At 33.2% G+C, this 23,738-nt stretch overlaps 4 protein-coding genes and 1 pseudogene across 8 annotated transcripts; 4 read left to right on the top strand and 1 right to left on the bottom strand.

The window, feature by feature from the left end:
- The first annotated feature begins 363 nt into the window (after positions 1–363).
- On the top strand, positions 364–4,858 carry LOC123890102 (beta-glucosidase BoGH3B-like). 3 transcript variants are annotated; one of them, XM_045939646.1, is made up of 11 exons: positions 364–626; positions 758–840; positions 998–1,263; positions 1,525–1,729; positions 2,273–2,363; positions 2,438–2,583; positions 2,769–3,012; positions 3,115–3,219; positions 3,325–3,507; positions 3,609–3,813; positions 4,146–4,858. In XM_045939646.1, the coding sequence occupies exons 3-11, from the start codon at positions 1,041–1,043 to the stop codon at positions 4,640–4,642; spliced, it is 1,899 nt and encodes a 632-aa protein (XP_045795602.1). In that variant the 5' UTR covers positions 364–626; positions 758–840; positions 998–1,040; the 3' UTR covers positions 4,643–4,858. The 3 variants fall into 3 exon arrangements, with proteins under 3 accessions (XP_045795602.1, XP_045795603.1, XP_045795604.1); XM_045939647.1 differs by having other exon boundaries at positions 540–626; positions 998–1,466; positions 1,608–1,729; XM_045939648.1 differs by lacking the exons at positions 364–626; positions 758–840 and adding an exon at positions 1,346–1,466 and having other exon boundaries at positions 1,127–1,263; positions 1,608–1,729.
- Positions 4,859–7,280: 2,422 nt separating this feature from the next.
- On the top strand, positions 7,281–9,041 carry LOC123890101 (spermidine hydroxycinnamoyl transferase-like). Its single transcript, XM_045939645.1, has one exon. It carries the CDS (start codon positions 7,472–7,474, stop codon positions 8,864–8,866), a length of 1,395 nt encoding a protein of 464 aa, XP_045795601.1. The 5' UTR covers positions 7,281–7,471; the 3' UTR covers positions 8,867–9,041.
- A 3,560-nt stretch (positions 9,042–12,601) lies between these two features.
- Positions 12,602–16,807, top strand: LOC123890099 (cation/H(+) antiporter 15-like). Of its 2 annotated transcripts, none has more exons than XM_045939641.1 (4): positions 12,602–13,115; positions 14,089–15,105; positions 15,208–15,456; positions 15,577–16,807. In XM_045939641.1, exons 1-4 carry the CDS (start codon positions 12,885–12,887, stop codon positions 16,591–16,593), a joined length of 2,514 nt encoding a protein of 837 aa, XP_045795597.1. In that variant the 5' UTR covers positions 12,602–12,884; the 3' UTR covers positions 16,594–16,807. The 2 variants fall into 2 exon arrangements, with proteins under 2 accessions (XP_045795597.1, XP_045795598.1); XM_045939642.1 differs by having other exon boundaries at positions 13,050–13,115; positions 14,105–15,105.
- Positions 16,808–17,107: 300 nt separating this feature from the next.
- On the bottom strand, positions 17,108–18,231 carry LOC123890100 (protein MNN4-like). Of its 2 annotated transcripts, none has more exons than XM_045939643.1 (2): positions 18,082–18,231; positions 17,108–17,961 (listed from the first exon to the last, which is right to left on the bottom strand). In XM_045939643.1, the coding sequence occupies exon 2, from the start codon at positions 17,951–17,953 to the stop codon at positions 17,303–17,305; it is 651 nt and encodes a 216-aa protein (XP_045795599.1). In that variant the 5' UTR covers positions 17,954–17,961; positions 18,082–18,231; the 3' UTR covers positions 17,108–17,302. The 2 variants fall into 2 exon arrangements, with proteins under 2 accessions (XP_045795599.1, XP_045795600.1); XM_045939644.1 differs by having other exon boundaries at positions 17,108–17,955; positions 18,082–18,217.
- Positions 18,232–20,604: 2,373 nt separating this feature from the next.
- LOC123890098 lies at positions 20,605–22,253 on the top strand (annotated as a pseudogene).
- Positions 22,254–23,738: the final 1,485 nt, after the last annotated feature.

The following is a 23,738-nucleotide window of genomic DNA, read 5'->3' as shown; positions in this document are numbered from 1 at the left end:
TCCAATTGGCAACCGTTCAACTCATGTCTTCGAATGATCTAAACATGACTAAAATAACGTAAGGACAAAAAAATTAATTAATTAACCCTTAAAAGAATCAACTTTTTGCAAAAGATTTTTATAATGTATTAAACATGATAACGAAAAAAATTATTTTTTTCAAATGATACATATGAGTTGATTTAAAAACAGAGATCAATAATCGCGATGAAAAATATTTTGGGATCGAGACATGTTGAAATTTTTTGTAGAGACTAAATAATAAATTTGAGATTTTTGTCAAAAAAAAAAATAAATTTGAGATAAGGACAAAATAACTTATTTAAATAAAGAAAATTGATTGGGAAGTCCTTGCATTTCTTTACTGATTGTCAAAAAAAAATAAAGAAAATTGATTGGACCATGTGTCCAAATATAGTGGAGAAGAGAGTAAAAATTCTTCATAATGCAAAAGATTAAATTGAAGTATAGGTAAAAAATAAATTGAAGTATGCAAAAGATATTGTATATCTTCTTTTATAGTATTAAATTTATTTACATGATCGCATTGCATCACATCAGATCTAATTGAAGATCTTGCAAGATAGCATATGTCGGAAGTAATGTGTCACCTGCCACGTCTACTTGTTAGTTGCAATATTTTTTTCAATTTCAATCTTTTTCATCTAACTTATTAATTTGGCTATTAATCATTTCTTATTCAATCAACTATTTCTTTCTTTGTTTGACTTATTTTTACATTTCTTCTGTTTTTCAGCATTTGGTGATGATGATGGTTGATACTTCATTCTATGCACAGTGTCATTGAATTCAGACTTTCCAATTCCACATAAACTCAAGGTGATTTCTTGTACTATAAGCCTATATATCAATCTCAAATCTCAATGTATCATATTTATTTTGTGTTAATTATTTTTAAAGGGTACTTAGTTTTCATCATTATATTTGAGGTTAATGTAAATGCATAATGATAATGAATCTTTCTTTCTATGAACAGAATCTTAGTTGAGAATTAGATTCAGTGAATAGGAGGTGCTAAAATGGAAAAAATTCCCATATTTTTGGTGGGGTTTTGGCTATTAAGTACTTGGGCTGGTTTATTGGAGACAGAAGATATGATGAAGTATAAGAACCCTAATGAGTCAGTTAGTATTAGGGTTGAGGATCTTATTAGCAGAATGACTCTTGAGGAGAAAATTGGTCAAATGTTACAAATTGAGCGCAAATATGCATCTAATGGTGTGCTCAAAAAGTATTTTATAGGTAAAGATAATGTTTGGTTTTTACTTTTTGTTTCCTCCATTTTCTAAGGTGTTTTTTTTGTATTAACCCTCTGGGTCTCAAGGGAAGGGGTCGGTAATCCAAAGTTCGACCGCGAGGTAAGTAAAGTCTAGCCAAGAATTGTTCCCACCAGGAATCGAATTCGGGTTCTTTCGAACGATTCGTCCTAGGGGGAGCTCAACAAGGTATATTTTATTCATTCAATTAAGCACTAATTATGAAAAATCTTTGTGTTTTGATTAGGGAGTGTTCTGAGTGAGGGAGGGAGTATTCCAGTTCCAAAGGCTTCTGCTGAAAACTGGATTGATATGTTGAATGAATTTCAGAAGGATGCTTTATCAACAAGGCTTGGAATTCCAATGTTTTATGGGATTGATGCTGTTCATGGTCACAGCTCTGTTTACAAAGCAACTATTTTTCCTCACAATATTGGCCTTGGAGCTACCAGGTAACTTTTTATAGGCAAATGTTAGTAAATTAGTGGTTTAGTTAGTTTCTAGAGATTGAACCTCGGCCTTCTCGTTAGAACTCTTTCGGCGATCATCAACTCACCAATAGAGTTGCCTACTTGGAAACCTACCAAGCTGCCTACTTGACATGGTTTAACAGTCATATTTGATTGTGATTCTCAGCAAGGATTGTGATGCTATGAGGCTCTAAAACCTTGATTATGTAGAGCAATCCTTAATCTATTACTTTGAGACGTGATTTTGAAACAATCAAGACACGAAAATAGATGAAATTTGTTATCAGAAATTCTAAAACAATCTCTAAAGCAATCGAGACACCAAAATATGTCAGGCGTGCACAGTTAGGTCTAGAAACCGAATATCTTTTCTGCTGCTATGTACCAATGATATTTTAGGTATGTAAATCTGCTGCTATGTACCAATGATAGTGTAGGTATGTAAATCATTAGGGAATTTCACCTAGCAGTTATTAAGGATGTTCTTATAAATGATAATAATAGATATTTCTATGTTGCTGCTAGGGACCCTGAACTAGTCAAGAGAATTGGAGCTGCAACTGCACTTGAAGTTAGAGCAACAGGAATTCAGTATGTTTATGCACCTTGTGTAGCAGTAAGTAAATACCTCCAACTTTTAATGCTATCAAATTATACCGAGATTTTAGCATTGTCTTATACACTTGATAGGTCTGTAGAGATCCGAGATGGGGTCGATGTTATGAAAGCTACAGTGAAGATCCTAAAATAGTTCAAGCTATGACTGATATCATATCAGGATTGCAAGGGGACATCCCTGATAATATGCCATATGGTGTTCCATTTATCGCTGGAAAGTAAGAATGACTCGAGTATATCAATTAAATTGAACCTTGCAGTTGATATTTCTGCTCTTAATTCAATTGAATCGCATGTTATGTTGCACCATACTATAAAATGCTTATCTTATGTTAAACCACGCTGTTGATTTTGGCTTAGTTAGAGTGTTAGGTTTCTGAAATACTCTTATACTTATGGACAGAGAAAAGGTTATAGGTTGCGCTAAGCACTACGTTGGTGACGGTGGAACAACCAATGGGATTGATGAGAGTAACACTGTTATAGATAGAGATGGAATGATGCGAATTCACATGCCAGGCTACTATAGCTCTATCAGCAAGGGTGTGGCAACCATTATGGTCTCTTACTCGAGTTGGAATGGCGTAAAAATGCATGCTCACCATGACCTAGTTACTGGCTTCCTCAAAAACACTCTCCAATTTCAGGTAAATAGTTTGTTCATCAAATATATCATTGAAACTCAAAATCATCATATATGCAAAAATTTCAAACAACTAAACCCCTCACCTTTTTTTTGATTATGACAGGGCTTTGTTATTTCAGATTTTGAGGGTATTGATAGGATCACCTCTCCATTTCGTGCAAACTGCACTTATTCGGTTCTAGCAGGAGTTTCTGCTGGCATTGACATGGTAGTTTAGGCCAAAAGTATATGGTATATAGACGCTTGAATTGATGTTTCATACAATGAGGAACATTTAACATTGTTACACATTTTTCTTGGGTTTGCATTGCAGTTCATGGTTCCGAAGTTCTACATCGAATTCATTGATGAGCTAACAGTGTTGGTGAAAAATGAGTTCATTCCAATGAGTCGAATTGACGATGCCGTGAGAAGAATTTTGCGGGTTAAATTCATGATGGGTATTTTTGAGAACCCTTTTGCTGAGTACAGTTTGGTCAAATATCTTGGGTTTAAGGTTAGCTATTTTCCTTTAATTTCGCAAAGTTCACAAATAGATGTAACTTATAAGGATCACCCTATAAATATCTTTTCTGTGATTATTGAAATTCTGAACAGGAGCATAGAGAACTAGCTAGGGAAGCTGTAAGGAAATCCATGGTCCTTCTAAAAAATGGTAAATCTGCTGAGAAGCCTCTATTACCTGTTCCTAAAAAGGTTCCGAAAATACTTGTGGCTGGGAGCCATGCAAATAATCTAGGATATCAGTGTGGTGGCTGGACCATTGAATGGCAAGGAATCAGTGGCAACGATAATCTCAAAGGTAAGATAAATTTTAAATTTTATTTGTATTTCTATTATCATATACTAGAGCCTTGTTTGGATTGGCTTATTCGAGCTTATTTTCTGGCAACAACTTATGACATGTCCACAAGATGTTTTCAGCTTATTTCCATAAGCTCTCCAAGATAACTTATGAAATCAACTCATAGCTTATATGAAAGTAGTTTGACTTTATTTTATCTTTCTGTTATAGAAATAGCTTATGCATGAGTACTTATACCGTAAGCATGTATGATATACGCACTTGATTAAGTTGTTTATCCAAAGAGTTGTTACCCTTCGTAATATTGTAAACCTTCTTGATATGATCAGGGACTACGATTCTCACTGCCGTGAAAAACACTGTTGATCCAGAGACCATAGTGATCTACAAGGAGAACCCTGATATAGAGTTTGTCGAATCCAATGGATTTTCCTATGCCATAGTTGTAGTAGGAGAGCATCCTTACGCTGAAATGCATGGTGACAGCATGAACTTGACAATCCCTAATCCTGGTCCTGAAACCATAACAAATGTTTGTGGAGCTATAAAATGTGTGGTTATCATTATTTCGGGACGCCCTTTAGTTATTGAACCGTATGTTGGTTTGATAGATGCAGTTGTTGCTGGTTGGTTACCAGGTAGTGAAGGACAAGGTGTGGCTGATGTTTTATTTGGTGACTATGGTTTTACAGGAAAGCTTCCACGAACATGGTTCAAAAGTGTTGATCAACTTCCAATGAATGTTGGCGATTCTCATTATGATCCCCTTTTCCCATTTGGGTTTGGCCTTTCTACCAAACCTACTAAAGCTATTTACTCTCAGTAGCTATAATCTTTTGAACTGCATTTTTTTTGTCAAATAGTTTAGTGGCTATAATTTCACTTTTTAGGGTGAATAAGTGGGAGTACCAGGGTTCGAACCCCGGTCTTTGCATATTATATGTAATGTCCCTGCAAATTGAGTTATGCTCACCGAGACTTTTGAACTGCATATTTATTAAAAAGAAAACATTAAAAGATTGTGGAAGGTTGATTTTGAACATTTTGCATGCATTTTTGTTAGCAGTGTACAATGATCATCTATAATTTCTAGCAAACCTTTGTTTACTTTTCTTTGGCATGTTTTGGTCTTAAATTTTCAAAGCTCTAGGATTCACAAATGGTACACAATTCGTGAATTGAATTAATGCAGACATAAATGATCTGAATTAATATTTGAACATAAATACGTTAATCAAATTCAAGATTGAGTGAGTAAATAATCAAATGGATCAGTTCACGTATACTTCTAACACAACAAATGTGCAGGAAAAAATGGGTTCAAATTCTATAATGAGAGGTAAAGAAACACAAATGAAGACAATAATGGGATGAAGAGAAACACAAAGGAAGAGGAAGAAGAAAAAGAAGAAAAGAAAATGGAAAATGCTAACCGGTGCCCGGGGGCACCGGTTAAGGTAACTAAAGATAGTAATATTATCTTAAAACTTGTGAAGTCAACATCTTAAAAGTTTAAATTTTTATTTTTTCAATATAATTTTTTTCTTTTCTTTCCCTTTTTAGTTCCTTAACTAGTGCCCCGGGGGCACTAGTTAGGGGCACTAGTTAGCATGACCCAAAGAAAATTACAAAAAGAAAAAGATAATAGCTGGGAAAAGTGTGTTGCTTCACGAGGGAAGTTTCATTAAATGTAAATTAGATCAACGGTTGAACTTTGAGTAACCACAAAGATGATTTTGAAATTATATCTTCACTCAAAATCTTAAGGGTCCGTTTGATTGGAAGGATAAAAAATACTATGAAGGAAGAAAAACACGAAAATTGAGGAATGAACTTAAACTAAATCTTAGTCCAAGTTCATTTCTCGGTTTTTCGTGTTTTTCTTCCTTCCAAGCAAACCAAAGTTTATGAGTCTGACTCTAATTAGTTATATGTTGCTCAACAAATGTGAGACTTTTAATTCACACTTAATAGATCTCAACAAAGTGTAATCAGAAATTCATGTGTGTACAATTAGCCATTTTAATTCAATCATTCTTTGAAGCAAGGATAAAGGGCGGATTCTAGGTAGGGAGACCATGATAGGTCTCTCATCAATGAGTAATGTGTTTTGTAGATTGAATTGAATGTGTACATGATATTATGATGTACTGTCAGTATTAATTTTTTTTTTTGAAAAAAAAGTTTTCGATAATTTTTCGGGAAAAAATTATCGATTTTTTTTCCCAGAAAAATTTTCCTGATTTTTGAGGGAAAAAGTATCGATTTCAGATAAAAACAATTCCGGAGTTTTATTGGAAAAAAAAGTTTCGGATATTTTCCGAAAAAAAGATTTCGATTTTTTCTAGAAAAAGTTCCGATGTTTTCCAGAAAAAAAAGTTCCCGATTTTTTAGGGAAAATAGTTTCAAAATGTTAATCTGAAAAAGTATTGCTCATACAAAAAAGAGTGAAAAAACGATTTTTTTCCCAAAATATACCCCTCTCCCTCTCTTATTTCCCGTAATACCCCCCTCACAATTTTTTTTCCCGTAATGCACCTCTGATAGAAGACCAACTGGGTAGCACCATTTGAAATGGCGCCATGGCCATATGATAGCGCCATTCTGAATGGCAACATTGACTGTTTTTCTGCTTTTTCTGTGTCCCCTGTACCAGACTACTTTTCCCAACATCAAGCCATTTGAAAAGGCGCCATTGACCAAGCATCAAGCCATTCAGAATGGCACTATGCTCCTTGTTGTTTTTTCCACGCGCGCGTCTGGAAAAAACAACAAGGAGCATAGCGCCATTCTGAATGGCTTGATGCTTGGTCAATGGCGCCATTTCAAATGGCTTGATGTTGGGAAAAGCAGTCTGGTACAGGGGACACAGAAAAAGCAGAAAAGCAGTCAATGTTGCCATTCAGAATGGCGCTATCACATGGCCATGGCGCCATTTCAAATGGTGCTACCCAGTTGGTCTTCTGTCAGAGGTGCATTACGGGAAAAAAAATTGTGAGGGGGGTATTACGGGAAATAAGAGAGGGAGAGGGGTATATTTTGGGAAAAAAAATCTGAAAAAACAGAAAATATTTAAAACTTTTTTTTTGAATAAAATATTAGAATTTTTCCAGAAAAATTTTTTGCGGAAAATATCCGAATTTTTTTTTCGAATAAACTATCGGAACTTTTTTCCCGAAAAAAGAAGGGAAACTTTTTTGTTCAGACAAAACCTTCGGAATTGTTTTTATCTAAAATCGAAAATTTTCCCCCAAAAATTGGGAACCTTTTTCCGAAAAATCGAAAAATTTTCCCCAAAAAAGGTCGAAAACTGTTTTCCGAAAAAATCTGGAACTTTTTTTCAAAAATAATATAATACTGACAGTACACCATAATATCACGTACAGATTCAATCCAATCCACAAAACACATGGCTCAGTGAGAGACGACTCAAATTTTCAAAACCATTTTGGTGAAAAAGACTTTCTGGCAGACACACGTGAAAGGTGCAGATAACTCCTTGGTCAGAGGTTTGCATGCCATCAATGTTGTCCTTGTCCTTGTTCCTTTTCAAAACCAGATTTTGCAACTACTTTCAATAGATCACAAAAAAATAATAACCACAACAAAAAGAAAAAGAAGAAGAAGAAGAAGAAGAAGAAGAAGAAGAAGAAAAATGGTTAACATCCACCATTCTTACACAGTAACACCTTCCAAGAAAACACCAACCACAACACTCTCTCTTTCCCTTTGTGATCAACTTAAGCTCCCTAATCATGGATACCAACTTTATCTCTACACAAACAACAAAAACCATTCACCATCACTCATCTCTTCAACAAACATTCTCATAACCTCTCTCTCCAAAACACTCACTCACTACTATCCCTTTGCAGGTAGATTAACATGGATCAAACCAAAAAACCACTTACAACTTCATTGCAACAACAAAGGTGCATACTTCTTAGAAGCAACTTGTGATGATACTTTAAAAGATTTATTAGGTAGTAGTTTTGATTCTACCCATGATGTTCAAAAACTACTCCCAAAAATTAACTATGATGTTCCTATTGAACATGTTCCTTTGTTGGTTATTCAATTCACCAAATTCTCTTGTGGTTCTTTCTCTCTTGCTATTGCTATGTGTCGTCCTGTTCTTGATGGTTCCTCTGCTTCTAATTTCATCAATTCATGGGCTAAGCTAGCTAAAGGTGAGAATTTAGATTCTTATTTGATTCCTTTTCTTGATAGAACTTTGTTAGATTCAAAAATCCTTAATTTACCTTCACGTTTTCAACACCATGAATTTTCTCCACCACCCCTTTGGGAAAATTGTAGTAATAACTCAACCCATTTGAGAAAAAATCCATCTTTTGCCATTGCCATGTTGAAATTCACCAAAAACCAAGTTGAAAAACTCAAGAACAAAGCCAACAACAATGAAAACAAGGTACGAGGTTATACTAGTTTTGAGGTTATTACTGGTTACTTATGGAGATGTGTTAGTAAAGTACGTTTTGAAGGTAATTGGAATCAACCAACAAGGTTAACAACTTTGGTTAATTGTAGAAAAAAGTTGAATCCATCTCTTCCTATGAATTATTTTGGGAATGCAACTTTTCCAACAGTGACACAAATTTGTTCATTTGATGATGTTGTGAATAAGCCCTTTTGTTATGTGGTTGGGAAAGTGAGAGAAGCTATTGAGAAAATGAATGATGAGTATGTAAGATCTGTTCTTGATTATATAGCAAATCAGAAAGATATGAATTTGTTAAGAGACAGGTTTTATAACTTTGCTCAAAGAAATGGACAATTTGGCGATAACCCGAATTTGTATGTTGTTGGTTGGACTAATTTTCCATTTTATGAGACTGATTTTGGGTGGGGGAAACCTGATTATTTGGTTCCTGGGATTGATAATTCTAATGGTATTGGTAAGGTTTTTGTTGTTGATGATGCTAATGGTGATGGTTTTTATGTAACTGTTTGTTTGCAACCTTTTCATATAGATTCTTTGAAGAAGTTGTTTTATGAGGATATGGAGATTATCACTAGTTCCAAACTTTGATGATAGTGTAAAAAAAAAACCTTGAACTTTGTGGACCATTTTGTCAAATAAAGGTTCAATGTTGTGATTGATTAGGGGCTGTTTAAATTTTGTTAGGCAATGTTCTGTATGTTGTATTAGTCTTTTCTTTAGAGGATTTTGTTCATTTGGTTTGGCATTGAAAATTTTTGTGTTATCTCCTCTCCATCATGTGACAGGTTTGAGTATAATTTAACTGCTGCCTCACCTTCATTTCACCTTCAATTATAAGATACTAACATTTAAAATTTATAAATAATGATTTTTTTTTTAAACATACAAAGTGTTTTTTTTTTAACATAATTTTTTTATTGCAATCCTCAATCATGGCATAAGAAATACCAATAGAGGAATAAAGGATGTTGTTAATGTTAGAATCTTTTCGCCCTCACAACCACCAACCTCTTTAAAACACGCCAAGCCATTTTCATTGGCGGTACAATGTACGAGGTTCCATTGTGGTGGTTTTACGTTAGGCGTTGCTTTGTAATTGCAGAACAACAACCACTTGTTTTCATGAACGCGTGGGAGAATTTGAATGAAAATGAATTGCCATGTCATGATCGAACCATGTTGAATTCGCGATGAATTAGGAAACACAAGAAAAGTGAGTGTTGCTATTGTAAAATTCATGCGAGAACACGTTCAAAACACAAGAAAAATGCTACTTCTCGCATGAGTTTTCAACCCACCTCCTCCATGGATGTCATTAGGACACAAAATTACTCAACTTTTGAGGTTATTGCGAGGTGTGTCACTAAAGCACGTTACAGAAATGACCTGTCCACAAGGTTGTCCGTGTTGGTTGACATTAGAAATTGTTTAAAACCAATTTGATCTTAAGGAAAAATAAAAGATGAATAAGATTTGTGAAAAATGTTTTTTTAGTAAATGATAAGAATATGTGTAACATAAAATATAATTAATGCAAAGTAGTAATCTAAAATATAATTATTTGAAAATTAAAGTAGTCAAAATTATATTTTGATAAAAAATTGTTTATGTTTAACTTGGACACATATGACTGAATTTAATTAGTATCATGTCAGCATAGGGTACCTACCCTCAATTTATGTGAGAGTTAATTAGAAAAAACCTTTCAAAAAATAAATAAGAACCTCAAAACTTTAAATCGTTTTTCCGTACCCACGCATGCGAGAGAAAGAGTAATACTAGTACAAGTATTAAATGAGTTTTAGATTACACTTTATTCTATCAAGTGTAAATTACACTTGAGAGAATTCATTCCCACTAAGAGAAATTGTCTTTTTGTGTTGAAACACAATTGATATTTAATATAGGTAAATGCTAACGACTGATATTAGAATTTGGGAGACCTATACTCAACAACAAAAGTTAGCTTGAGAGTTGAGGTTTGTACTACATTTATAAAGGCTATCTATGTCATATATCCCTAGCCAATGTGAGACTTCTAACACACCCCCTCACGTTTAGGGCTGAACAAGATGGAATGTGGAATCAACCAATGTTTTAAGAACCGGACCGGACCGGCCGGTTCGATCGGTTCAACCGGGAACCGAACACAGCAGCGGTCCGGATGAGTGCTAAGAACCGGTAGTCTGTAGAACCGGAAAAAAACCGTTTAGAACCGTTCTGAACCGTCCAAACCGTTGAACCGGGGGCGGTTTTAAAAAACCGGTCGGTTCGGAATCTACTTTAAAAAATAAATAAAAAAATCATTTTTTTCCCTATTTGTTGTTTCTTTTCAGCGTAATAGATTCCTAAGAGAAAAGGATAAAAATATTATAAAAGAAAAACATATTACATACTTTCATCCACAAATAACACAAGCTGACATTGTTTTTGTTCTTGAAAAGATGATTATGTTTTTATTCATATTTCATGAGAGGATAACTCAACAATGGAACTAGAGGAAATAGAAGAAGGATTGGGAGAAGAAGAAAAGATAGAAAAAAAAGAAAGAAAACAAGGACAAAAAAAAAGAAAAAAGAAAGAAAACAAGGAATGGAGGATGGAAAAAGTGGGTGGCGGCTGTGCACTATGCTGCTGCTTACTTTTTCATTTTATTAATTCTAGGGTTTGTTAGTACTTAGTAGTAGTAGTTTGTCTAGTTACATAAGTGGGTTTGAGCTTAAAAGTATTGATATTTGATAAAAATATAAGCTTAGAATATATCACACTAATAAGCCCAAATAATAACATTACTAATTTAGTAAAAAAAAAATATTACTAATTAGTTCATTTCCATATTATTATAGAATAATTATATGAACGGTTTAATGGAAACGGTCCAATAACGATTGAACCGGTTAGACCGGTTGACCCTTGAACCGGAGGTCACAACAGTTCGATCTCCGGTCCGGTTCTTAAAACATTGGAATCAACAATAACAGATGACCTAAATATGGGAGGGCTCCACAACAAACAACAATTGAATATAGAACCAGACTCTGATATCATATTAGAATTTTGAAAGCCTATACTCAACCACAAAAGCTAGCTTGAAAGTTTGAGGTTTGCACTACATTTATAAAGGCTATCTATGTCATATATCTAGCCAGTGTGGGACTTCCAACAAGTGCACTCGGTATACTCTTTAAGATCTTAAATATTAAGTTTCTTATAAATTTTTTATGTAAAAACATAAAGTCAACGTGTTGAAAATTGTAGTGTATAAGTTTTTTTGACATATAAGATAGTGTATATAAATTAAGAATAAACTCAAAATAAACACAAAAATAATAGTAATATTTAATATTTTAAACATCGGATTGGTTCACCGATTGAATGGATAATTGGTTTGGACAATTTCAAAAATTTGGTAAATTTAAATAATATGTCAAAAGTGTTGAAAAGTCACATAATTTTATAGTTTTGAAGTTTTAATGTGAATTCGTCACACAATAAAAGTATATATAAATATACGAGTAAAAGTATAGTTTTGTATAAATTACAAAAAAAAAAGACTCCATATATTATTACAATAAAATAGAAACTCGTATTAATATATAATTTATAATATAGGCAACATATAAATTATTAAAAAAAACTAGGTTTCTTTATTAATATATGATATACGTCCTCATATAAATTATAAAAAAATAAAAATATCTGATATTAATATATGAGTACAAATATAAGCCCACATACATATAAATTATAAAGAAATAGGCCACATATTATTTGTGAGTATAAATGTCGGGCCTCGTATAAATTTTGAAAAAAAAAAACAATAGACCCCCTATTTAACATATGAGTATGAATATATATCCATGTAACAATTATAAAAAGAAAATAAAAAAACTCGTATTAAAATATGAGTATAAATATAAGCCCCCAAATAAGCAAAAAGTTATTTAAGTCAACGTAGAAATACGTCGGAGGCACAAAAACAACAAATTTGAGGTAAAACACCAAAACGATACAAACTTTTTTCAATATGACAAGAACAAAGCTACAAAGATTACACTTCTTATGTATAATTTAAATAGAGGATGGTTTTTTTAATTGTTTTGTATTTTCTTTAGAGTCTATTTTTAATATTCGAATAGGGCCTCTAAATAGTCGGAACCGGCCCAACATCTATTAACAATTTATTAAAAAGTAATTACTACTAAAATACCTAATTTAATTTATCTTCATTAATTTTAATAATATTTCAAATATGTTGCCAATACTAGTCAAAAACATCTTACATTGAGAAAACAAATATGGATTCTCTAAAATTAAGAAGACAACCTTATTATTGTTAATAACCACAATACTACACAACCTTGGCCTTTCTCATTGTTTTTTTTTGTGCCTTAGCTTTTCTTATCATATGTTTTTCATTTTGTTAAAACCTCTTTCTCCCCCCATTAACATTTCTCCTTGTCAAGAGGAGAAAACAAAGTTATTTTTTCCTTCATGGGTTTGATATCAAACAACGTCTTAAATTATCATTTGCAATTGTGCATGATCAATTTCAAAGATTGCAAAAGTTTTGGATAATAATATAAAAATCAGTGTGTTGAAATTAATGAGTTCCTCAAACGTTACATATTCAATTTTCACAAACCGTGACAAAACATCAACGCAGGTGTGTTATAATAAGACAACAACACACGGTTCCACGCTTTGGCGTCAAAATTCTTTAGAACAAACACTACCTTCATTTGTTCTTCAATTAGCTCTTATCTTATCACTCAATCGTATTTTCCTCTTTCTCTCTGAATTTTGCAATGTACCTCGTATTGTTCCCAACATTTTTGTAAGTATTTTCTTCTAAACCTTTTTTTTTTCCTTCTAAGCCTTTCATGATTCTTGCTTAATAGTATTAATTAATGATTAATTTTGTTAAATTGATTATAAATTTAAAAGATTAATAAAAGAATCAATAGTCTCAATGGAAATTGTGTTGCAACATCTATAAGTTTGATGTTGCAATTAAGATTATGGTTGCAGAATTTTTTTGAAAAAAAAAAATTATGTTCATTCATTAGTGATCAACATTCAACTGATTTTTCGGTTATTTTTAGAGGGGTAGAATAAATAGTATGGTTAGTTTTCTAATTTAGCAGGCTCTAACTTGTTGTTTGTGGTTGTTAAGAAATAGAATAATCTAAAACCTGAGTTTGATTCCTGATGGTCGGACTTTATTTACCCGAATCCTGGATTACTGGGCCCATTCCCTTAGGAATCAGAGGGTTAACACCATAAAAAAAAAAAAAAAGAATTGTATGCGCCACTGTTGATATGATAATTTTGTCCCTAAAAATATATTTCACTTGGTCCCTATTATATGAAAAAATTCACGTTTTAGATGTTTTCGGCAAGTTACATTAATTATTCAATGAACCTAAAAAGTGAATGTTTTCTTATGATAGGAACCGGATGGAGTACATAGACTCTCTTAAAGTTGGTTTATTAATAAGATGAATGAACTTCAGTAGTTAATAAGCTTCAATAAAGGATGAAACCGTTTGGAAAAAACTTGAGTTTGAATACTCATCGGAACTATCCTTTGCCGGACTTACTTATCTCCCTTTCAAACTCTAGATTATCAGGGTCTCTTTCCCTTGAAAACTAGAGGGTTAAGACCAAAAATGAACAAGCTTACGATTTTGTTTCTTTTACTCGTGCGTTGATTACTTAGTAGTTCCTTTATTCTTTATCCTTATGTAAGGAATTTGAGTATTCTTTAGACTCTTTATAATATATATTTTTTGTGATTGTTTTGCTAGACTGGTTTTTTATTAGGTCCATCTGTTTTGGGAAAATGGAAATATTTCTACCAAAGTGTATTCCCATTCAACAGTTTGTTACCATTAGAGACAGTGGGAGCATTGACACTTGTTTACTATGTGTTCTTGGTTGGCTTAGAAGTGGATTTGAAAGGAATTAAAAGATGTTACTTCAATAAGAAGGCAATGATTGTTACATTTACTGGTATATTCTTCACATTACCAATTGGTATGTTGTTATATTACCTTCTTGTAACTGACATGGGTCACAAAAAATTGTCACCTCTGGAGACTGATAAACACATGAGTGGTGCATTAATTTGGGGAATGACTCTTTCATGTAGCAGTGAGTTTACTGAAATTGTTAAAATCCTTTCAGATTTGAAGCTTTTGTTAACAGATAATGGACAATTAGCAATAACTTCTATTTTGATTAATGACTTGTTCTCTTGGACATTATTTATGTTGGGTCTAACACAACTCATTTATGCTTCTTTTGTGTCGATACTCATCATCGTCGTACTTGTGTTGGTATATGTTTATGTGATTCATCCTTTTGCTAAGTGGCTTGTTAAGAAATTTTCAAAAGCTGATCGCGAGTTTAGGGTGACGCAAGTGGTGTTTCTTCTTCATGTGGTTTTGGTCATTGGATTAATCACTGATGGGTTAGGTTCACATTCGATAACCGGTGCTTTCTTTTTAGGAGTTGTTATTCCAAAGGGTGCGCTTAATAATGCGGTTCAAGATAAGGTTTATGATTTTGTGTCTGCATTCATGATGCCTCTATTTTTTCTCATGGTTGGGGAGAGAACTAATATTCAAGATTTGGCTTTGAACACACGTTGGTTAACCGTTGTGATTGTTATTATGTTGGCTTTATTGGTAAAAATGGTGTTCGTATTTGCGGTTTCTAGGATGTATCGGATGCCACTCATGGAAGGATTATCCCTTGCACTTCTCATGAATACTAAAGGGACAATGCCGTTAATCATTCTGTACTCTGCCATAGATAGACTAGTAAGTTACCTAATAATAAAATTTGTTATCGAAAAATTGCTAGGCATATTATACAACATGTATTAACATATAAGTGTATGGATATATGTACTTGTTATATAGGAACTAGGGAGCCAAGCCTTTGTGGTGATGTTGTTGGCGTGTTGGTTAATGACAGCTATTGCTGGTCCTGTCTTATATATCATCACAAAAACCACAAGCAAACATATTGGAAGTAAAAGGAAGCATATCCAAGACACGCGACCAGACTCACCACTTAGAGTGTTGGCTTGTGTCCACTCAAAACACGACGCCAATGCCATCATCGACCTTCTCAAAGCATCCAGTCCATCAGTTAGGTCTCCAATTCAGGTATGAGGGTGTCCTTTACAATAGTTTTCGCATAATTTTCATGGTACAAAGTTCGTATCAGTGTCACGCTGTGATATTACTTTATAAAATACATTCACAAATATATGATTTTAAATTCAGGTGTTGGCAGTGGAGTTGATCGAGATGACAGATAGACCAAATTCATCACTGGTCATAAGAGACGCTCGGAAGCCATCATTTAGAGCCCATTCATGCCGGGTGGATAGTGTACAGAAAAACAACGGAGACAAACTTGGAAGCTTTGACAACCTCAGCCAAGCTATATTTGCTGACAAACTCAGAATTATCTCTGATTACAACACCATGCACAAAGACATCATAAACCTTTGCGCACGCAGAAACGTAAACCTCATTGTAACCACTCTCCACAGACAACCTACCTATGACGGATTAGGCGCAGGCACCGCGACTGCTAGAGCCGTCAACATAATCAACAGAGACCACGCAAGCAAGGATGAGAAGAGACTAGTGGTTGAGAATCTAGAAAAAGAAGCACCATGCTGTTTAGCAATTTTCGTTGACCGTGAGTTCGGTGGTGAGAATCGTTCTAAACAGATGAGAATAGCTATGCTCTACCTTGGTGGTGCTGATGACCGCGAAGCACTTTCTTATGCTTGGAGAATGAGTAGAAACATGGAGGTTAAGTTAACAGTGGTGAGGCTTGTTTGGGACAGTCCTGATGATGAGTTTGATGAATTGGACAGAGAGTATTTGAGAGCTTTTGTGTATCAAACAAACGATACACCAACGGTGAGGTATTTGGAAAAAGTGGTGAAAGATGAGAAGGAAACTGTGAGGCTTTTAAATAGGATAGGGAATAAAGGATTCGATTTGTATATCATCGGGAGAGGACATGGGAGGAAAATGCCGTTGGCGCAAACGTTGGATCCTGTTTTGGATGAGCCTGTTTTTGGTCCTCTTGGTGATACTTTGACAGATTTGAATTCTGCTGCTAAGACATCTATTTTGATATTTCAAAAACAAGCTGAAAGTAATGATTCGAAGAAACATGAGTACAATGCTTCTGCGACGTCTTTGCAGTTTCTTGATAGTGTTATGGATCAACAGCAACAGGTGTATACTCCAGCAGTGTCATTTGGTCCCAATTTTCGGTGAATGATGAAAATCTGTGTAAATTGGCACATGACTAGTACTAAGAAACTGACTTGTACATATTTCTTGTTTCTTTGAAGAATTCTCTATTAGGTAGAGTATAGAGAGTGAAGTTATAAGCTTGAATTTTGAGATATCAAGTAGTCTATATTTTTTTCTTCCACGAGAGAGTATCGACAATTTATGTTCTTTTCGATCGATATATCATAAGTGTGAATTATCGACATAAATATGGAGCTCATGATACAATGTTAAAAAATACATAAGGTCTTTACATAGACCAAAGTTTGAAATTGATGCATATCTCCTTACAATAATGAGCTTTACTATTTAGAAGGAAAGAAACTCATTTTCTAACACATGTATCTAATAAAATCTTAAGTATATACTAGTTTGTAAAAAAATCATTTTCTAACACAAACCAAACTGCACATTACACTATAGGAGTGGAAATCATGTCTAACGATGCAACTCTATTGCTTGACAGAGCAACAGATGAGCATAAGTAGTGCAGGAATAGAGTAATTGAGAAGTTTCCAATTGCATTTGAAGTACTTTTTTACCAAATTGATGGATAGTATGGAGTGTAGTTTTTGTTAGATTGTAATATCAAAACAAAACCTCTCACCAAGTGCATACATATATAATTAGCATAGTATTAATGCATATTATAGTATATGATGATTACATTACATGACCCTTCATGCTATATCTATTCCTTGTCCTTCACATTAATTTCATGACCTCCATCTTCACTTTCTTTAATCTGCCTTTCTAGATCTGCCTTCTTTTCCAAAAGTGCTTCTAACTTTGCATTCAATTTTTCAAGCTTCTGTTTCAGCTTACTAGGATCATTGGTCTTCTTCTTCTCCTTCTTCTCTCCCTTGTCTTCTTTTTTCTTCTTCTTCTCTTTACCTTCTTTCTTATCATCTTCTTCTATATCAATATCCCTTACTTCTTCTTCATCTTCATTCTTCTTGTCCTTCTTCTTTTCCTTCTTCTTTTCTTCACCATCCTTGTCTTTTTCTCCATCTTCTTTTCCCTTATCCTTCTTTTCCTTTTTCTTTTTCTCCTTATCCTTCTTTTCATCACCATCTTCATCATCAATTTTCTCATCTTTTTCCTTTTTCTTCTTCTCCTTGTCCTTCTTATCCTTACCTTCCTTCTCATCTACACCAGTTTTGTCCTTCTTTTTCTTCTCCTTATCCTTCTTTTTCTTTTTATCTTCATCATCTCCACCTTTATCTTCATCATCCTTATGCTTCTTTTCTTTAATCTCAAGATCTTTTTCTATCTCAACCTTCTCTTCCTTTACATCAACTGGTGTTTTATCCTCGATCTTGATTGGAATGGAGTCTTCCATATCTATAGCTAGCATACAATATAATAATATTAAATTAAATCACATTACATTACATGAGAGAAATTAAATCAGATAAACAGACAATAAATTGCGCCGTTAAACGTAGAAAATTAGAAAATTAATAGTACCTGTTGTGATTTTTGAACGATGGTTGGATTTGGAGAAGAGATTGAGGAATGAATGTGTTGGTATGGATGAATGTAGTATGTGGTGTATCTATTTATAGGATTATGGTCCTTAAGGTGTAAGATATTGTGACGTGGCAACTACCCTCACATTTACGCGTATATGTAACGAAAAGTTGAAGAAGCAGTTTTCATTTTCAACACAAAAATTAATAATCAATTCTTCGTTATATATATTATGTGGATATGTAATGGTATATTTACTAAGGTGAGGTGGATGATTCTGGTTGATTTATAAATAATATTTATTGATTTTTTTATATTAAATATTATCTACAGATCAATCACAATCATCCACGTAAGACATCTACACACGAGTGTTCACAAAAATAAGAAGCTATGTCGGTTGGGTTGGGACCTTCCAATTCAATTATCTTGAGTGTTGACGGTGCCTTTTTTAACTTTCTCCCGTGTTGTGTGCGTGTATTTGCCGGGCTGTCCCAAGGCCAAACCACTCAAACAAGAGTTTTAAGCACTTTTTTACAAAAAAAAATTTTATGTTTATATTTTGGGACAAATAAAATACTTGGTCAAGTACATCTCCATAAAAAGTGTGCATAGAATGGGAGATAATTAGAATATATGTTTTTTTTAAAAGGAAATTAGAATATATTTTTATACTAATCTTTTATATTATAAGCTTGTATACACAAGCAAACTCTAAACCCTAATTTGTTTTCCCTATTTTCCCTCCATTTTATCTTACAATTTTTATTAAAAAATAATACAATTTTGTCTTGACAAGGATTCAAACCCGCAAGCCTTCAGTGCAAGGCAATATTTACAACCACTATGGCAAGTATACCAATTGTGATTAAAATTAGGGGCGTACGTGGGCCGGATTGGATTGGGTTTGGCCAAAACCAAAACTCAAACCACATATGGTACTCCGGGTTGGGTTTAGTAAAATAACCACCCGTTATAACATTGGGCCGGGTTGGATAAATCCACTAATTTCTGGGTTGGATTGGGTTGGTTGTGGGTTACCCAAATTATTTTTCTATTTTTTTTATATTAAATATCTAAATGTTGAATCATCATATTTTTTCATAAAAAATAACTCAATCAATGTATTTTCTTGAAAAATATGGTAACTTTTTTTCACTATAAAAAATAATCACTTTTTTTTTGTGTAAATCTACTAATTTACGGGTTGGATAGCGTGTTATCCAAATGATTTTTTTGCTTTTTTTAATATCAAATGACTAAACCATGAATCACTATATTTGTTTATGGAAATTATTCAATTTTTTAAAATTTTAAAAAAATAATGCGATGAATTATCATATTTGTTCATAAAAATTATTCAATCTTTTTTATTTTCGTAAAAAATAGTATAACTCATTTTCAATATAAAAATATTTAATAATCAAATGAAAAAATCTTTAGTATTTTCATAAAAAAAATTCAAAAAACATAGCACCAGTGGGTTAGTGAGTTTTTTGGGTTGGGTCCGGTTTTACCCGAAACCCGATTATTTTAATGGGTTTTTCATTTTTGAAATCCATATCCACCCACTTGCCCGACCCAACCCACTTTTTTGGGTTGGATTGGGTGGGTTTGACCGGGTCGACCGGATTTGCCCAACCCATGTACACCCCTAATTAAAATTATGTGCAATAATTGATAAGCACCATCAATTTTAAAAGTATATCATATCAAAATTATTGTTGACTATATTATTCATCACGAAATATTTTTATGTCTTTCCTGATCAATGATTTTTTTTCTACCGAATCATAGATTTAGAGAATAATTATCATGTGAGATTTGAAAAGTTATTATCAAACTAAATTACGCTAAATCAATTTTTTTTTTTTTGCAATACAACCAAACACAACCATAGACATGTCACTAATCACATCACATTCATTATTTATGATCAATTGATACAATATGCACTAGCAGATATTGAGATGATGTTACGTAGTTGTGAGAAGAGTTTAAAAGATTATCCTCCAATGCCTAGAGCAGCCACATCATTAGTTCCTGATATACAAAATCTTTTATATTATAAGCTTGTATACCCAAGCAAACTCTAATTTGTTTTTCCTATTTTCCCTCCATTTTATCTTGCAATTTTTATTAAAAAATAATACAATTTTATCTTGACAAGGATTCGAACCCGCAAGCCTTCAGTGCAAGACAATATTTCCAACCACTATGGCAAGTATACCAATTGTGATTAAAATTATGTGCAATAATTGATAAGAACCATCAATTTTAAAAGTATATCATATCAAAATTATTGTTGACTATATTATTCATCACGAAATATTTTTATGTCTTTCCTGATCATTGATTTTTTTTCAACCGGATCATAGATTTAGAGAATAATTATCATGTGAGATTTGAAAAGTTATTATCAAACTAAATTATGCTAAATCAATTTTTTTTGGCAATACAACCAAACACAACCATAGTCATGTCACTAATCACATTCATTATTTTAATTTTAACATTGCAGATTTAATATTAACCGATGATCAATTGATTCAATATGCACTAGCAGATATTGAGATGATGTTACGTAGTTGTGGGAAGAATTTAAAAGATTATCCTCCAATGCCTAGAGCAGCCACATCATTAGTTCCTGATATACAAAATAGTTTAATACACGACGAATTGAATTATAACAGACAATCATTAGCTGAGGAACATGTTAGATTGATGTCAACTATGACTTCAGAGCAACGTAAAGTATATGATACAATCACGACAAGAGTTAACGAAAACAAACCTGGTGTGTTTTTTCTTTATGGTTATGGCGGTACAGGAAAGACATTTATCTGGAGGGCCATGTCAGCCGCATTACGCTCAAAAGGTGAGATAGTTTTAACAGTTTCCTCAAGTGGGAACGCTGCATTGCTTATACCTGGCGGTAGAACAACACATTCAAGGTTTTTTATTCCTCTAAATGTTGACGAGTTTTCAACATGTACCATAGTTCATAAAAGCCCTTTGGCGCTATTATTACAAAAAGCAAAGCTCATTATATGGGATGAAGCACCAATGATGCACAAACACTGTTTCAAAGTTGTTGATCGAACTTTAAAAGATATTCTCAAGTCTGTTGATGAAAAAAATAAACACATTCCCTTCGGTGGAAAAGTTGTTGTTTTCGGCGGAGATTTTAGACAAATTCTACCAATAATACCCAGAGGTACAAGGCCAGAAGTTGTTCATGCTACTATTAATTCTTCGGTTCTTTGGGATTTTTGTGAAGTTTTAACATTGAGTAAAATGAGGCTTCTCGGTGGTGCTTCGAGTGCAGACGTTGAACAAAGAAGATTGTTTTCTGAATGGGTTTTGGGTGTTGGCGATGGAGAAATTGGAGATGACAACGACGATGATTTAGAACTTGACATTGATCAGATTTATTGATTCCTAATTCAGGTGATCCTCTTGCTTCTATCGTTGAAAGCACTTATCCCCAACTTTTACAAAACATGAACGATATAACGTATTTCCAAAATAGAGCTATACTAGCTCCTAAAAATTCAATAGTCGACACAATAAATGATTATATATTGGATTTAATTCCTGGTGAAGAAAAAACATATTTGAGTTATGATACTCCACTCACACAAAATGTAGACGGTAAAACAGTGGATGATGTTCATACTCTCAAATTTTTTAACACAATTTCTACGTCGAGACTTCCAAATCACAAGTTGAGACTTAACATTGGAGTTCGAGTTATGCTATTAAGGAATTTGAATAAAAAATTAGGATTATGCAATGAAACAAGACTTATTATTACGAGATTGAGAAAACGTGCTCTTGAAGGAAAAATTATTTCATGAAGTAATATTGGTGATCAGATTTTCATACCTAGATTTTCTCTGACACCATCTGACGTGAGAATTCCTTTTAAATTTAAACGGAGACAATTTCCTATAATGATTTCTTTTGCGATGACTATTAATAAGAGTCAGAGACAATCTTTAAAGCATGTTGGGATATATCTTCCGTCGCCAGTGTTTTCACATGGTCAGTTGTATGTTGCAATTTCAAGAGTTACTTCTAGAAAAGGATTAAAAATATTGATCATCGATGACGACAGTGAAGATACAACTAAGACTTCGAATGTGGTCCATAAGGAAGTCTTCCGTAATATAACATAATTTTCTTTGTATGAATATTTATCCAAAATTATTGTTGAACTATCGTTTAATGTTACTCAACTTTTTTCATATACCTTTCATTATTGGAATTATCATATCTTATTTAATCATTATATATTTTACGGCTAATCAGACCCGTGCACCGCACGGGTCGATGTTCTAGTTAGAATATATGTTTATAAAGTAGAGATTTGGCTTCGGCCCTCTTTTGTATAAAAAAATAGAGATAATTCGCCTGACCAAAAAAAAATAGAGATAATCATCATCTAATAAGTCAATTTTTTAGAGTTGAGGCCTCAACCTGTGAAGCACGGACACCGCGATACGACACGAACACTGCGACACCGCTAATGTAAAAAATATAGGACACTGACACCGCTACATATTTATAAAACATATAAATTGAGAATCAAAATATATACATGTAAATCTAATTTGAGCAAGTTATTTCTTAAAAAAAAATTTAAAACTAGTATTTTACCTTTATTTATCATCTACTACTGAAAAACTAAAAATATTGTTGTTTGAACACATCTTTAACTCTTGTAGATATGACTGGTATGTGCCTAAGGAAAGTGTAAGCAAAATTTTTTTTTTTTTGGGACACTTGTCTGACACGTGTCGTACGAGTGTCTTACAAGTGTTGGACACCGATCAAAAGAGTGTCAAAGTAAAGGAAAAATTGAATTTTTTTTACGACATAGATATGAGCTATCCGAGACGTGTCGGACGAGTGTCATACGAGTGTCGGACACAGACACGTGTTGGACACCGTGACACGAGTTAATCATAGAGGTGTCTGTGCTTCATAGGCCTCAACTCCTAATTCTAATATGATATAAGAGTCTTCTTCACGATTTACTGCATCTAATTTGCTATCAGGTTTTTGATCGGATTATATATCATTTATATTCGCGCTTCAAGCCCAATAATGTTAAACACGTGGGGTGTATTTATAAAGTAGAGGCAATTTTCACTTTTTTTTTTATCAAAGAGGCAATTTTCACTTTAAAAGCTGATATTTGTAAAGTTGAATTAAATTTTACTCTCAATTTTAAGATAGTGAAATTCATTAAAAGGTCTCTCTAATTTTGTTTTTTAGAAAGACCGAAAAAAATTATATTAAAAATCTCTAATAACACGGCTAATTTAGCACTTACCTTATCATAGTTAACATTAAAATACTTGTTTACGAGGCATGCTAAAATATTCAGTTGGAGATTTAATAGATATGGTTAAAATAGCTAGCTAGATAACCAGTGTTGAGCTTGCAGAGGTGGATTCTGCTTCAAAATTAAGCATATTGTTACATTATTATTGCTGTTGTGTGAACCACTTTGGTAGTAGATGTACAAATAATATAAAATCATTTATTCTCAAAGTTGTTAGGAATCTATTTTTACGCCAATTCGTATTGATCATGTAGATTTAATTTGTAAATTCGTAGATTTTATCATGTATTAAAATAAAAAT

This window comes from Trifolium pratense, linkage group LG6, assembly GCF_020283565.1.
Source record: "Trifolium pratense cultivar HEN17-A07 linkage group LG6, ARS_RC_1.1, whole genome shotgun sequence".
Classification (NCBI taxonomy): Eukaryota; Viridiplantae; Streptophyta; class Magnoliopsida; order Fabales; family Fabaceae; genus Trifolium; species Trifolium pratense.
The sequence above is the reverse complement of the archived record's forward strand: the minus strand, read 5'-3'. Positions and strand labels throughout refer to the sequence as shown.